Source organism: Cebidichthys violaceus, unplaced genomic scaffold (genome assembly GCF_023349555.1).
Source record: "Cebidichthys violaceus isolate CVI_PGR_0920_01 unplaced genomic scaffold, fCebVio1.0.p SCAF_6, whole genome shotgun sequence".
NCBI lineage: Eukaryota > Metazoa > Chordata > Actinopteri > Perciformes > Stichaeidae > Cebidichthys > Cebidichthys violaceus.
Window position 1 is genome coordinate 14030897 of NW_027176816.1, and position 17238 is coordinate 14048134.

The 17238-nt window shown below is 38.5% G+C and overlaps 1 protein-coding gene across 2 annotated transcripts in view; it reads left to right on the forward strand.

Moving 5' to 3' along the window:
- Nucleotides 1–705: 705 nt before the first annotated feature.
- The window catches only part of ephb2a (eph receptor B2a), a 74038-nt gene continuing 57505 nt past the window's right edge, over nucleotides 706–17238 (forward strand). For both annotated transcript variants that reach the window (XM_068732522.1, XM_068732524.1), the window contains exon 1: nucleotides 706–858. In XM_068732522.1, coding sequence (XP_068588623.1) covers nucleotides 759–858 — 100 coding nt within the window. In that variant the 5' untranslated portion in view covers nucleotides 706–758. The remainder of the gene's footprint in view (nucleotides 859–17238) is intronic.

Below are 17238 nucleotides of genomic sequence, written 5' to 3' on the forward strand. Positions count from 1 at the left end.
TTTTGAATGGTTGATCACAAAAGTAATTAAACATTTCTAGTGATGAATTGCTTAAACATGGTTTTAAAAATGGGAAGATGTTTTATTTAATCTATATTTTTTGGGTTCTTGTTTGATTTAAAATTGTAATTGTTTCTATTGGGCTCTTCCTTTTTTGTAACTATAGCATTTTAACATTGTGCCAATCAACTCCATAAAGTGTGCCCACAAATGCACCACATGACACCACAAATCACCTAATTTTCTAAATCGTGTATACATTAAAACATATTTAACTGAGACCTTAATCTTTCATTTGCTGCTGGTGCATTTATTCTAACATAACTCATGCCGGGGTGAAAAGTGAAAAGTGTGCCAACCAACCCCTGTCTCCCCTAAAATACAACTACCTAAAATAGTGCAATAGCAGGCATATAGTGCTTGAGAAAATACGTGTATTTCCTTTATAGAAAATAAACAGTACTGCTATGATCAACACTTTCACTTGTAACTCATCCTAAACAAACCGTTCAGTAATAATACTTCTTTCACTTCCTCTCCAGGACGAGTTCTGCAGGTAAACCCTGCGGTCAGCGGGATGCCGGTGTTGTGCTGTGATTTTCCGCCCCTTCCTATTGGTTTCGCCCAAACTGGCCGGTGCAGCAGCTCCTCAGCCATTATCCCGCTGCTGCTGCTGCTGCTGCTGGTGATGAGGAGGAGGAGGATGCCCTGCAGCTCTGAATCAATCCACAGTCAATGGCCCGCTGCTGGACGGCGCTATGAACGCATTGGCTTTTTACAGTCCAGTGCCCGGAATGACTATGATTATGGATATCTTATATTTTCTATGGATACTGCCAACGGTACGGGCTGTCGAAGGTAAGCCGGTGTTCAACTCTTCTTTGAGTGTGGTTGAATGTGTCGTGACGGCGCGGCGCGCGGTCAGCGAGAGGGACATTAACGCACAAAACATATCACACTATATTTTAACCACGTTTTACAACGGGGGACTCCTGTAGAAAACAGGGAAGAACTGTTTGGGTGGAGCTCTGCTTACGCTCACTGAGCTGTGAAAGCCTGAGGCTGCAAACATGTTTGTAGGCTAGTCTGGAATTAATCTGCTTCTCTGGATTTTACTCTGTTTTTGACAAGCACATTCATCAGTGCAGTCGAGTTGTCTCGACTGGCCCGAATTGTATATATTTTTTATTATGATAAATGTAATTGTTCACTTTGAGCTGGTTATGATGTGTCTGTAGCCTATACTGTAATCCTCTGCAACATGTGTTTTTCTATAAGCTACTGGATTACATATGCATTAGGTTGTTAGATTTGGCCACATAAAGAGCACAGAAAGTCCATGTATAGCTCTTCACTGACCAATAGCTTAATACATATATATATATAAAAAGCATCAATGGACAACAACATTAAGTTTATATACTGTATCAAACAAGAATACAATAGTGCAAAGAAATACATTATGGATGATTAATGTAATAGCTTATTTTATATACATAAAGTGGGTGATTATGTATTTTAGGTATACATGTCGATGGTAACTGGACATGCATTTATATAGAGCCTTTCTAGTATTTCCAACCATTCATTCAGTGATGGCAGAGGCTGCCATGCAAGGTGCCACCAGCCCATCAACCTAAACCAAATGTCCATTCAAGCACACATGCACGAATTTGCCAACAATTTGGGAGCTATTTTGGATTCAGAATCTTACCCACGGACATTTGCCAATGCTGAAGTGTCTTAAACATGAGTTTATGGTCTCAATAGCTAGTTTCAAGTTTTTTTCAATACAGCATGATATTCATTTAGTAAATTATTAGTATAAATAATAATAATATTAGTATTATTATAATAATAATAAATAATTATTAGTAAAAAATCTTGTTATTTCCTACTGAACAGGATAAGAAAAGGGACATTGGTAGTATTTTTAGATGTGCTGCATGTCTGTCATCCCTAACATGCATTAACCCTGCTCTGCATCAGTGAACATGCAGATGACTCAGAGCTTAATAATGAAAGTAAAGTACTATAGTATAAAATAAGAAATAAAACACTACTGCTGGTGGTCCTGGTGTTATATAGAACTGAACTTCATTTATTTACCTTGTTTCAAACTCTCAATGGCACTTTGTAACTTAAAACATTAAAACACAAAGCTGCATAAAAAAATAAAATCTCTATATGACTGCTTCCAAGACATTTAAGGTTGTTAATGTTCCCATGTCTGGATGGTAATGTGATTGTTTGAGACTTCTCTCAGGCTGGAAGCCAAATTGTTTATTTGCCATCATCAGAGGACAGGCTGCTCCAGTGATGATGAATCGCTGCAGGGCTGGAAAGTTTTCTCAGTCAATGATTTAATGCGTGATTTTATTGTGATCCTAACAGTGTTGAAGCTGTAAATGTGCTCATATGCTTGTAAGTTCCTGTAACATCCAGTCATCCTCAAGGTTAATCTCCACTTTCTGCCAGGAGTCTGTTCTCGGGAAGCATCCTACACGCCAGTATTCGGCCAAAAATGTAGACGTGGTCTTAATCTTAATCCTCCAGCATACACAGATGTTTTAGACAATAGCGTTCTTCAAAGTATGCAGTAACAACGTGAAGTGGAACACCAACCACATCAGCCAACATCAGTGTTGCACCTCATTGTTGCTCTTGTGTCAGAATGGGAGCAAATCCCTGCAGCCAGGTCCAACATCTGATGGAAAGCCTGAAACCAGAAGAGTGGAGGCTGTTATAGCAGCACATTGATGCTCATGGTGTCAGAATCATCTGTTCAACTCCCAATTATGTCTGAAATGGCTGATGTCCACATGCCTTTGGCCATTTAGTTTGTAACATCTCTTAAAACAAACTATGTGCCAGATGTTTTGGCTCTTTTGCCACCAACAAAAAATGAAATCCGTCACAGATTTCGCAAATATACAGGAAGAATGGTAAATAGACTGTATTTGTATATTGCCTTTCTAGTCTTCCGACCACTTTAAAGCTCTTTAACACTACATGTCATCATTCACCCTTTCACACCCATTCATACTCTGATGGCAGGGGCTACCATGCAAGGACACATCGACACAGACAAGTGGAATCATGGATTGAACCACTGATTCTGATTGAGGGACAAGGCTCTACCTTCTGAGCATACTTCCAAGAAGTGAAAGTAGTTCACCCCAGAAACAGGGGATTGAAGTGTTCTTGATGAAGTTCTTGATGTTCCAATCGGCCAACCGTTTATCCAGATTATATAAACTATTTGGAAGTCAAACTGAAAGTGAGCGCAGATGATGTGACTAATTATCCCTCATTGCACAACAAAACTGTAGGTCAACCTTTGGCTCATAGCTCAACTGCTTGCCTTTATTTTTTCTTCCGAATAAAGTTGGCTAACATGGAGGTTTCACGTCTTCATGTTTGATCCCCATCAAACCCACTTATTATCGATAACAGCTCACCTATGGAAACAGTAAGAAGGGTTTGACCCATGGTAACTTTCAATTCTGAAACGGGAAGCCAATATGCATTCTCTACTAACCAGCAGGGGGGCGACTTCTCTGGTTGTATAGAAGTCTATGAGAAAATGACTTCTCTCTTCATTTATTACCTCAGTAAACATTGTAAATATGAGTTTATGGTCTCAATCTCTAGTTTCAAGTTTTCTTCAATACAGCATGATGTTCATTTAGTAAATTATGGTCCATTTAGAGTCAAATAGACCATAAAGCAGGGTATGCTTGCGGGCGGGGCTACCTTGTGATTGACAGGTCGCTACCACGGCTTTAACCCTTCCATAGTCCAAATATGGTCTCTTCCGTTCACTGATTGCAAATAACCAAGATGGCGACGGCCAAAATACCAAACTCAAGGCTTCAAAACCATAATCCTCAAACCAATTTGTGATGTCATGGTGACTACGTCCACTTTTTATATACGGTCTACAGTTGGACCTGCTTTGGCTCTGCTGCCATCTTCCCTTCACTTCCCCTTGTGTAACCCCCCTAAGACCTGACAGTTTCAGCCATGTCACAGGAAATCCAGTCAGCACTGGTCCTTTATACATTGTTTTTCTCTGCTCTGCTTCCACTCTCCTTTCATTCACACACACACTGGCTGTTTTTTACCTGGTTGGGTACATTTAGCAGCAGAGCACAGATGTTACCAAGTGCTCATCCAGCAGAGTATCATGCCTGCTAGTTGCCTCTCAGCGGGAGTTGTATTGCACGTAATTGCAATGTCTTGTACCAACCTGTGCTGTTGCTGCCATTCACACTATGCTGTCTCTCCTCCACAAGCTCACACAGAGACAGTGCCGTGTTTGGTTGCATGATAACTGTTTCTTGCAGAACAGGAAGACTTGTGATTAGATACAGTTAGGGCTGCAACAACGAATCGATACAATTTGAATATTAAAAGAGTTGGCAACGAATTTCATTATCGATTCGTTGTGTCGTGCGACTATTACGCCACTCAATATGTCGCGGAGATGTTTGAGTATAAAAAAAAAGTTGAGTTGAGCGCGGAGCAGAGCAGAGCAAAAAAAAAAAAAAAAAAAAAATAGCGAAGCAGAGCGGAGGTAGAGGAAAGACCATCAAAGAGACCCGTAACGTTGTTCTGAAACACATGGCAGAGGCAGAGAAATCAGTACGACCTAAGTCATCCAAGGTGTGGGAGCATTTCACACTAAATAAATCGAAAAGGTGTGTTAATTGCAAGATATGCAAAAGAGACATGGCACGGGAGCACTACGGCGATGATTCAGCACCTAAAACGTAAACATGTTGGGAGTCCTTGATGAGGAGGAAGGGAGTTCAACAGCAGGGCAAGTCACTACAGAATCCTACTGTTGTTCCGTTTTGAAGTGAGGAACGTAACGTCCCTCCAATAGCTCTTCTGGTGCTGGTGTTTACTCGTTATCCAGCTTGACAAGCATGACAAATTAGCGTTAGCTCGTTAATTGCAGTAGTAAAGTAGGGGTGGTATAGTTTACTCGCCTTTTCCCCGCCTATTCATCGATTAATCGAAAAAATAATCGACAGATTAATCAATTATTAAAATAATCGTTAGTTGCAGCCCTAGATACAGTACATGGTGCTAATCAGCCTCCAGGAGTAACGTTACAAAGTAAATAATAATCCTCTATTTTCATTGAATTCCTATTGTTGGCCCTGTTGTTTGGACAATGCAGTTCAAGTTACATTATTAGGGCCCGAGCACCGACGTAGTCGGAGCGGAGGACCTTTTGTTATTCTAATGTTTTTTATTATTATTATTATTATTATTATTAGGGCCCGAGCACCGACGTAGTCGGAGCGGAGGACCTATTGTTATTCTAATGTTTTTTATTATTATTATTATTATTATTATTATTATTAGGGCCCGAGCACCGACGTAGTCGGAGCGGAGGACCTTTTGTTATTCTAATGTTTTTTATTATTATTATTATTATTATTATTAGGGCCCGAGCACCGACGTAGTCGGAGCGGAGGACCTATTGTTATTCTAATGTTTTTTATTATTATTATTATTATTATTATTATTATTAGGGCCCGAGCACCGACGTAGTCGGAGCGGAGGACCTATTGTTATTCTAATGTTTTTTATTATTATTAGGGCCCGAGCACCGACGTAGTCGGAGCGGAGGACCTATTGTTATTCTAATGTTTTTTATTATTATTATTATTATTATTATTAGGGCCCGAGCACCGACGTAGTCGGAGCGGAGGACCTATTGCTATTCTAATGTTTTTTATTATTATTATTATTATTAGGGCCCGAGCACCGACGTAGTCGGAGCGGAGGACCTATTGTTATTCTAATGTTTTTTATTATTATTATTATTATTATTATTATTATTAGGGCCCGAGCACCGACCTAGTCGGAGCGGAGGACCTATTGTTATTCTAATGTTTTTTATTATTATTAGGGCCCGAGCACCGACGTAGTCGGAGCGGAGGACCTATTGTTATTCTAATGTTTTTTATTATTATTATTATTATTATTATTAGGGCCCGAGCACCGACGTAGTCGGAGCGGAGGACCTATTGTTATTCTAATGTTTTTTATTATTATTATTATTATTATTATTATTATTATTATTATTATCGTACCAGTTTCATCGCAAAAAGGAGGTGCTTGGGATACTGGGAATCTTTTGAAATTTGGCACAAAATTCAATCGTGGTGAAAATTCCAGTATTATTGGGGTGTCCAGCTGCGGCATGACATTTTGGCTCAATAGCGCCCCCTACAGAGTAGCCCCAACTTTGGGTTTGACCTAGCTGTATGAAATTTGGTAGGTATGTGGAACGTGATGGGACGTACAAAAAAGTCAAAAGGAGCTATATCCTAAACCAAACAGGAAGTCGGCCATTTTGAATTTTATGACGTTTTTGGACCGTTTCAAGGCGCCGTACTTTAACGAACTCCTCCTAGAGATTAAACCCGATTGCCTTCAGATTTGGTCAGTATGCTCTTGAGACCTTGGCAGTGAAACGATACTCAAAGATCAAAAAGTTATCGAACTATGTGTCCGTGGCGTGGCGGCAAAAAAACACCATTCGCCATGAAACAGGAAGTTGTTGTAATTCGGCTGTACATTGCCTAATCTGCTCCAAATTTCTCATATGTCATAACATCCTGACCCTGAACACATGTATATGACAATTTTGAATCATAGTAATAGCGCCACCTAGTGGCAACAGGAAGTCATAGGTTGTGTACTTTGACACCCTACTGCTCACAGATTAATCGGATCCCTCTCAAATTTTGTCACAAAAGCCTTAAGACCTTGATAATGCTTCATTGTGAAAATTGTAGGAAGTTGTCGAAGCGTGGCGATGTGGCGGCTCTGCGAATTTCGATCCTTCGCCATGAACGAATAAACTGATGTAACTCGACTCTGCATCATCAGATCTTTACCAGATTTCACATGTTTGATTAAACTCCAGGCCTGAAGACATCTGCAAGCCAATTTTGAATCATAGTCATAGCGCCACCTACTGGCAACAGTAAGTTAAAGTCTTCATACTTTGGCTTGTTTCTCTTAGTTGGAAAATCAGATCAACATCAAATTTGTTCCACACAAATGTAAGAAGTTCATAATGCCAGTTCTCTAAGCTTTTGATGTTTCGTCGAACGCCGTTGCCGTGGTAATGCAGTCTTCGCCGTGAAAAACGATGGTCATTTGGAGAGGTTAAAAAAGCTCGAAACACAAGCAAACTTGACACACAGATCACAAGGCCAAAATGTAGTTCTATAATATGATTTTATTCAATCAGAGTGTTAAAACGGCTCAATAGCGCCCCCTACAAAATTTCGACGAAGCAGCCCTCGCAGTATGTTTCACATAGATTAACAAAATTTGGTAGGCACATTTATCACATGTGGACTTAAATAAAAGTCTCTTGGGGCCATGCCCTAAACCCAACCGGAAGTCAGCCATTTTGAATTTAGTCTGAATTTCTAGTGTTGTTTTTTCAATTTCCAGGCGCTCTACTTTAACGAACTCCTCCCAGGGAACTAATCAGATCAACTTAGAATTTGGTCAGAACAATCTAAAGACCTTTGTGATTAAAAGTTACTCAAAGCTTGTTGTTTCGTGAAATGCCGTTGCCGTGGCGATGCATTCCTCGCCATGAAAAACAAAGGTGTTTTTGAGGGGCTTAAAATACTGAAAACAAAATCAGACTTGTCACACACATTTAAAATCCTGAATGTAGTTATCTGATGTGATTTTAATGCTTCAGAGTGGCAACTCGGCTCGATAGCGCCCCCTACAATATTTCGACGATGCAGCCCTCGCAGTACGTTTCACCTAGATGTATGAAATTAAGTAAGCAGGTGTATCACATGTAGACTTAAAAAAAAGTCGTAGGGGTCCATGCTCTAAACCCAACCGGAAGTCAGCCAATTTGAATTTTGTATGAATTTCTTGTGGTTTTATTTCCTTTTCCAGGTGCTGCACTACGAACTCCTCCTAGGGAAATAATCCGATCAGCTTAGAATTTGGTCAGAACAACCTAAAGACCTTAACGATTAAAAGTTACTCAAAGCTTGATGTTTCATCGGATAACATGGACTTGGTGTCGCGGCAATTTTACATGATTCGCCATCATCCATCCAGCTTTTGTAACTCAACCTTACTTTGTCAAAACTGCCCCAAACTTGACATGCTTGATTGCTGTCGTGATTTTAGGACTTCTGCATGCCAATATTAACTCATAGTCATAGCGCCACCTACTGGCAACCACGGACGTAAACAGAATTCTATAATAACAGCGGCCCAAACAGGGTTTGTGGGCACACCATGAGAAAAAGACTTCTCTGATCTAAATATGTGCAAACTAAGATGCTTGGAGAACAAAAGTTAATCAACAGTGTTTTTCAAACCATGTCAGTGGGCATTAGTATAAATGATCTGTCTAGATCTTCTACATGAGAATCAGGTTAAATGTTACAATGAATGCTTCACACTACAATCTAAAGTTACAGAAGAGCTTAAAATGAAAACAGTGTCAAATTAAAGTGTTCAAGTAAAAACAAATGACACTGCTGTTCTGTTAACTTTCATGTAAGTCCAAATACAATCAGTAGGACACTGCAGGGAGTTGAACTCCATCCCAGTAACCTGACAGTCTGTTATGTTACTAATACTGAAGCACATTCACACGTTCATTTTCTTAATGATCTTAACAGGCTTACATTTATGATTGTATCGGAGGTACACTCAAAACATTTGAGGCTTAAGACCTGGCAACATGGTCTTGCTATGCTGCTGGTCGACGCAGGAAATATCATCTAACTTGTGCATGCAGTGTATAATGGTCACAGAAATGTATTGCCGCATCAACCAGAGTCCTGCCAGTACCCTCGACGTGTGTGACGTTGCGAGGGCCCGATCAATGCTGCTTGCAGCTTTAATTACATATATCATTTGTTTTTATTTTCTTATTAATCTGAGATTGTTCCATATGCTAACAAATTATGCAAAACATATGCATTCCTTCAAAACAATAACTATTTCAAATCCAACTGACATTATAATTGTTTTTTTGCATTTCCTTTCTGCGAAGGTACATTTCTGGGACCATCTGATCTCAGTACTGTCATTTGATAGGTGTTTTATCAATGTTGATCGGCAATCAAGTAGTTTGTTGTATCGCTTAAAGTTCAACATCTCAACAGGCTGAACACTGTACTGTATATAATTGAACCAGCTTCTCTGTTTTCAGTGTTCTATTCTATATGACATTCTCTAGTCAGCAGATAGACTTGATTTTGTTATATCCATTATTATTCATATTTTCTTACACAAAATGTGAGAAGATTTGACATTTCAGTTATTATTTGGCCTTATTCAACCTAACATTTGTCCTCATTACTTTTTGTTGTTCTTGGAAAGAAGCCAGCCCGGTCTCAGTGCCCTTTGCTGACATTTCTCAGTGGAATCAGTTACCTAAACCAATCAATATTCAGTGTTTGGAGCAGCGCAGTGCTCTTTATGCTCTGGGCAGTGATAGAAAACATCGAGCATCATCCATGCCCTCAACAGTGCCTGACCCACTTCTTCACTGGCTCGTGGTCGCTTCACCAAACTTGGGAACTTAATAACTGGATGTGTGTTAGCATGACAGAGAGACACCGCAGTGTTACGTCCATGGCCAGACCTTGTCCACTGTGGAGCAGCTAGTCCATGAACTCTCTTCAGTGGGTTTAAGTGTTAATTGTGTCTAGTCTGTGTCTGACATGTCTATTTACATAACCACATGCCATCTACATTTTTTTTTTTTTTTAAACATGGAATCAAATAAAAACCAAAAAGACATGCACTTTATTATATTAATTTGTATTATTTTATTTGATTGCTGTAAAGTTCATCTAGATGAAGTCATTATATTCTTAATGTCACTTTTATATCCAACTGATGGCCCAGTGTTTCATGTTATAATAATAATAATAATGGTAATAATTATTATTATTATAAAATTCAACTTAATTTGTATAGCACCTTTCATAAAATAAATGCATTACAATAAAGTGAGATAGACATAGAATGAACATTTTAAAAACTTCAGTGGTGGTCATTTGAGACTTATTAAATGTAAACTCATAATTATTATTTGGTACCGAGGAGTCTGACCCTCTTAATTTCCCGCCTGACACAAATTCGCTATAGATACAGTCAACTACACCGACAAAGGCATTTTTCATCCATCCCAGAACGTCTTCCCAAGGATCTAACCTCACTGCTTATCTGTGTCGAGTACAGCCAGAAGACTGCCCTGAAAAGACAACCCAGTGTGGCAGAACACACACCACAGTTTATGCGTCCAAATCTACCAACCACTGATAACAACAATACAATTGATTTAAAAATATTAAAATCAGTCCCCACATTTGCGGCTACTTTTTAAAAGAATTGCAGCAGCAAGTGCAAAGAAAGTGTTTCAGGCCTGTATCAAGAAATTCATAGCTAGTTAAAGGCTAAAGTGAAAAGATAAGTTTATCCCTTTCTTTGATAAAATATTCAGTGAGCTGGCCCTGAGATCTATTGGTAGTGTGTTCAAAGCTTCCATAGCGTAATTGACGAAGGACGCATACTTGCTTTTCTTTCAGCTGTTGCTGGGAGCCTCCTATAAACCAGCAGTTAAATTCAATGTGCTGGAGTAGAGTCAGCATGACAAAGAGTTGTCATTGACTAAATACTTTCTTATTGACTGATCACTTTACATGTCATGTCTCATAATCCAATAAACATCTTTCCTGTTACATTTGCAGCAGAGCACATTTTTTGCTCCCAAAAGATTAACCTTTTTGATGTTCACTTCAGCATTTCAGAGATAGATTTCACCTTCCAACATTATTTATAAAATTAGATGATACACATGCAGGGACTGAATTTGATGGCAAATAATTAGACAACACCCAACTTTAGTCACACTTCTAGCGGGCGTTATATTTCCCCGAAGGAAGGAGGCTCAAGTACTTCAGAGCATTTCCCCAACAAAACACTGAGACTGTGAACCCACTGAAGCATAACTTTTTGTAAAGCATAAATCCACTGAAGCATGTTCTCTTTCCCCAGGAGATCAGTGGGCTTAGTCCATGTGACATCTGCTCAATCAGTCTCTGCACTGACGGTGCTATCCAGCAGTACAATGCCTTGACAAGAGAAAATGTAGTTATCAGAGCTTGACAGTATTAGACAGCAGAAAAAAATGTAGTATCAGAATAGTGTTACTATATTGAGAAGCTTTTCCAATTACATGTCATGTAAAGGTAGAGGAGTTTGAAAAACACATTTTGTCATTCTTGCAAAGTGACATGTGCACACTCAAAGTCCTACAGACTCAGAACATGACCCATCAACATCAGAAATTATTCTTTTACAGTAGAAGAAAGAGATGAGAAAGAACTCCTGTGGCAAAAACAGGTTTTAAGACATTCACACATAGAATTCACACATAGAATTCATCGTTTGCTTCATAAGTCTTCACAGGACTCATGTTTATCATGGAATGCTGATGTCTTCAGAAAGTAATACCTGAAATACTCGCTCCATTTCATAAAACAATCCCAACTCAAGGTCCACTCACTAGCTTTTTCCCACAGATTGTATCAGTGAATGTTTGCTCAGTTGTCATTGAGATGGATCTTTTGACATGTCAGTAGCTATTATGATTCCATCCATAGTGCTCTCCAGACTTCTCATCCATGTTGACTCAAAAGTTTAAGCTTCAAATTTCAAATTCATTTTAACAAAACAATCCCAACTGAACGTCCACACAGATGCTTTTTTGCTGCATATTAACTGTATCAAAGTTTCCATTAGCAGATGGAGTTTGGAATGCTTTAATGTAAAGGTGAAGGTAATAATGTAAACTAAAAGAGTGATTTCTTACCACTGCAATGTGAAAATGTGGTGCGGGAAAACAGAAACCCTGCAATCCTTCTAAACAGTGCCCATGTCCAGTCCACACAACAAAAACCTATCCAGATGGAGAATGTCTGAAGGGCTAGCATTAATTACACTATACATAGCTGAATCGGACCCACAACATTAGCTGTTGTGGCTAGCCCTGTTCTGTGACCAACATATACGTTAGCAAGTTCATATCAGCTACATTTCTATCTTCATCGTATCCCAGCTGATAGGCGATCAGAAGCCATATGTTCATTCAGCTGTTAGTTGTTGAGAATGGGACCGCCCATTGTTCTAAAGGCCTATTATTCTAAAAGACCAACAGTCCGAAAAAATGTGTTATTAAGCATTCTCTTACCCCAAAAGCAAACACCCATTTTTTTCCGAAGGCTCATTGCTGCATATTTTTGGAGAAGAGTAATAATGATTACAGCGGTGATTTTTGAGGATGTAGGTTGTACTAAGTGGTAAGCTGTTGCTGAAGTATTATTATTTTGTATACATTAATAATTCATCCAAATTCTACCCAAGAAGATGGACAGACAGAAACTGATTTTGCACCGATGAAAGTTGATTCTCTGTCAGAAAGTTGTTCGTTACTGCAGAGTAGGGCTGAACAATATGAGAAAATAGACTTTTATAGAATAATATATTGCAAGTATGCAATAAAAAAATGCTATTTCGTATTAGCAATTAACCTATTCTATAGCAGAACCAATACAACATTGGATACACTCAACATATAAACTGCTCTTTCATGTAACCCAGGCCTCGTATTCTGTAGAATTTGGATGAATTGTTGCATTAATTGTTATGAATAACATATTGTTATTTAGTTATTGAACTGTAAAAACCTTCAATCACAGTAGAATATAATATAATCATCATGACTTAGCTTAAATAAAATCTGAACAAATAACTACGAAGCACAGCAGAACAACAGCCAGGAGTGGATGTTAACATTTAAAAGATAAATATGAATCTTACTGATCTCCAGTCAGTTACAGTAACAAATCACACAAACTAAAGGGCAGAAATATTAAAAAGAACAAAATCTCAACACCTGACTATAGCTCTGCCACTCTAAAAAATTTTTTGATAACTTGAAGCCCAATGGTCATGTTAACATGTTGATTTAACTTATGAATAAAATCTCAACAACCTGAATATTACTGATCTCCAGTCAGTAACAGTTTTGTAACAAATCACACAAACTCAAGATCACACTGACTTTGGTTCCACACTTTGTTCTGAGCATTTCCCCTAAGATTTAAATTTGCAATTTGAAAATAGTGTTGTGTTACATCGCAACGTCCGTTTGAATTTAATTCATCTCTAATGGAGAATGGTAGGGCAGATCCAACCACCCATGGACTGCTTTGAATTTTTATCTCTTGCTTCCTCTCTTTTTTCTCTATTTTCTGTTTACTTTTTTAATCATGTCACATGGTGAATCCCACTGTATGCTGCTTTAATCGTTAGAGCAGCTGATGGCATCGAGGCCAGCAGGCAAATTCAAGTACATATGCTACAGTATCTGTTCAGTGAGAGGAAAGTTAGTTTTTTTACTTCTGACAATTGCATTTACACTTCAAAAGTGGTGTTCATTTGTGAAGATTTTCTTGTTGAACAAAACGTGTAAGTATCATAAACTTGTTTTGCCACAGAGCTTATTATCTGCAATAAGCCAAAATCCAATGGAAAAATCCCATTGGCTTTATCTCGAGGGAATTGATGCTAACTTCCTGTTGGACTATAAAAATACGTTCTCCCTGCAGCACTCTATAGAAGTACACTAAACATAACGAGAGAAAAGATGAATGTTCATTGTAACTAGGCTTTGGGGCAGATCTTAGTCTCATATCCATTTTTGAGATGTCTCTTACTATAACCATTGACTTACGTCTTCTGTCACTGAGCTGTCAGTTACCCAAAGAAAAATCACAGCACTTATTTAGTTTACACGTGCAGGTAGTTCTTAAACAGTGTGTCTTTACTATGTAAACATCCGAGCATCCACAGTTTAGACTTGCACAAATCTGAAGAAATATATCATACTTCATATTTCAATTCAATATAATATAACAATATAATATATAGCCAAATATTACAAGTCACAAATTTGCCTACTAATAATAACAGCAGAAGTGGCTATAACAGATTAATAATGATAATATAAGCAGTAATAGTTCTAATAGTAGTAGAATTGTGATAATAATAATAATAATAATAGTAGCAGTGGGTGTCAGCAGGGCCACGGCAGTAGGTACAACCTCGGTCCAGGTATTACCACGATCCATGGAAACCTGCGAGGGGCCATATCCTTTCAAGTTTTCATGATGTTTGCTTTAATTTGGGGGTTAGGGTTATACCATGGAGCGAACCTCCTTTGTTTTACTATCTTCTTTTTTAGAGGGGCAATAGAGTCTATTGTCATTGTCAATCGATAAGATGATCGATCTGGGTCGGACTAAAGTTATCACAGGAGTCCTCTGTTATATTGAGGCATGGTATTGAATTAAATGCTGAATCACTTCCTTAATCAACGTTTACCTAAGGTAAACTTGATAAAAACTCAAATCAGACCTGGGGCGCGTTCATAGTAGCCTGTAGCATTGTGTAAGAATAATTCATTTCTCGTATATTTCTTTTACCGTCTTCAATTTTAGGCGATTCAAAATTGTTTTTGTTGTATAACAATTTATTGTCACTATCAACAACCGCACAACTACCAGATGAAGAATATTGACTTGTTTGTTGCATTTTTAAGCTTTACTTGGTCTTGTTAGGGCCCGAGAATCGACGTAGTCGGAGCGGAGGAGCTATTGTTATTCTAATGTTTATATTAGACTTGAAACCGATGTGGACGTTTCATGGGCTCGGATTTAGTGGTCTTAATTCTGCATGTACCCAGACAGGTTGTTTACATTAGTTTAAAGCACTAAAATACACTTACAAATTTAAGTTAATAACAACAACAATAAAGTTAGACATAAGAAATGCATTACATGTTGGAATATTTCCAATTATTTTATTCACCATTTTATTTGATAGCTTGAAAATCAGGGACCATCAGAGAGACCAATTCTCACAGTTTCAAGTGTTTTCAGAGCACATAAAAGTTTTCTTTCTTAGTTCAGTCCATGCACTTTGAACAGAAAACAGACTATAACTATCGTCAGATTTCTGTGCAATCAAAGTGCAAATATATGATCGGAGTTTTGCCCAGAATTACTTTATAAATGAACAGGTACCAAGGAGCGAGCCTTGGTCAGAGATGGCCAACTTCAGTCTCAGCTTTTTTAGATTGACAACCTAAGGTTTAAAAAAAAGGCAGTCATCAATGAGACAACTTCCAACTTCTTTCCCTGAGCAGTAATGATATCCTCAATGTTCACAGGCTTCTTCCTAGCATTTGAGAACTGCATTACTGTAGTTTTAGCTTAATTTAAAACCAGCTTTAGATGTGAAAGCTGAATCTGAATTAAAGCTGCAAGCAGCATTGATCGGGCCCTCGCAACGTCACACACGTCGAGGGTACTGGCAGGACTCTGGTTGATGCGGCAATGCATTTCTGTGACCATCATACACTGCATGCACAAGTTAGATGATATTTCCTGCGTCGACCAGCAGCATAGCAAGACCATGTTGCCAGGTCTTAAGCCTCAAATGTTTTGAGTGTACCTCCGATACAATCATAAATGTAAGCCTGTTAAGATCATTAAGAAAATGAACGTGTGAATGTGCTTCAGTATTTGTAACATAACAGACTGTCAGGTTACTGGGACGGAGTTCAACTCCCTGCAGTGTCCTACTGATTGTATTTGGACTTACATGAAAGTTAACACAACAGCAGTGTCATTTGTTTTTACTTGAACACTTTAATTTGACACTGTTTTCATTTTAAGCTCTTCTGTAACTTTAGATTGTAGTGTGAAGCATTCATTGTAACATTTAACCTGATTCTCATGTAGAAGCTCTAGACAGATCATTTATACTAATGCCCACTGACATGGTTTGAAAAACACTGTTGATTAACTTTTGTTCTCCAAGCATCTTAGTTTGCACATATTTAGATCAGAGAAGTCTTTTTCTCATGGTGTGTCCACAAACCCTGTTTGGGCCGCTGTTATTATAGAATTCTGTTTATGTCCGTGGTTGCCAGTAGGTGGTGCTATGACTATGAGTTAATATTGGCATGCAGAAGTCCTAAAATCACGACAGCAATCAAGCATGTCAAGTTTGGGGCAGTTTTGACAAAGTAAGGTTGAGTTACAAAAGCTTGATGGATGATGGCGAATCATGTAAAATTGCCGCGACACCAAGTCCATGTTATCCGATGAAACATCAAGCTTTTAGTAACTTTTAATCGTTAAGGTCTTTAGGTTGTTCTGACCAAATTCTAAACTGATCGGATTATTTCCCTAGGAGGAGTTCGTAGTGCAGCACCTGGAAAAGGAAATAAAACCACAAGAAATTCATACAAAATTCAAATTGGCTGACTTCCGGTTGGGTTTAGAGCATGGACCCCTAAGACTTTTTTTTAAGTGTACATGTGATACACCTGCTTACTTAATTTCATACATCTAGGTGAAACGTACTGCGAGGGCTGCATCGTCGAAATATTGTAGGGGGCGCTATCAAGCCGAGTTGCCACTCTGAAGCATTAAAATCACATCAGATAACTACATTCAGGATTTTAAATGTGTGTGACAAGTTTGATTTTGTTTTGAGTATTTTTAGCCCCTCAAAAACACCTTTGTTTTTCATGGCGAGGAATGCATCGCCACGGCAACGGCATTTCACGAAACAACAAGCTTTGAGTAACTTTTAATCACAAAGGTCTTTAGATTGTTCTGACCAAATTCTAAGTTGATCTGATTAGTTCCCTGGGAGGAGTTCGTTAAAGTAGAGCGCCTGGAAATTGAAAAAACGACACTAGAAATTCAGACTAAATTCAAAATGGCTGACTTCCGGTTGGGTTTAGGGCATGGCCCCAAGAGACTTTTATTTAAGTCCACATGTGATACATGTGGCTACCAAATTTTGTTAATCTATGTGAAACGTACTGCGAGGGCTGCTTCGTCGAAATTTTGTAGGGGGCGCTATTGAGCCGATTTAACACTCTGATTGAATAAAATCATATTATAGAACTACATTTTGGCCTTGTGATCTGTGTGTCAAGTTTGCTTGTGTTTCGAGCTTTTTTAACCTCTCCAAATGACCATCGTTTTTCACGGCGAAGACTGCGTTACCACGGCAACGGCGTTCGACAAAACATCAAAAGCTTAGAGAACTGGCATTATGAAATTC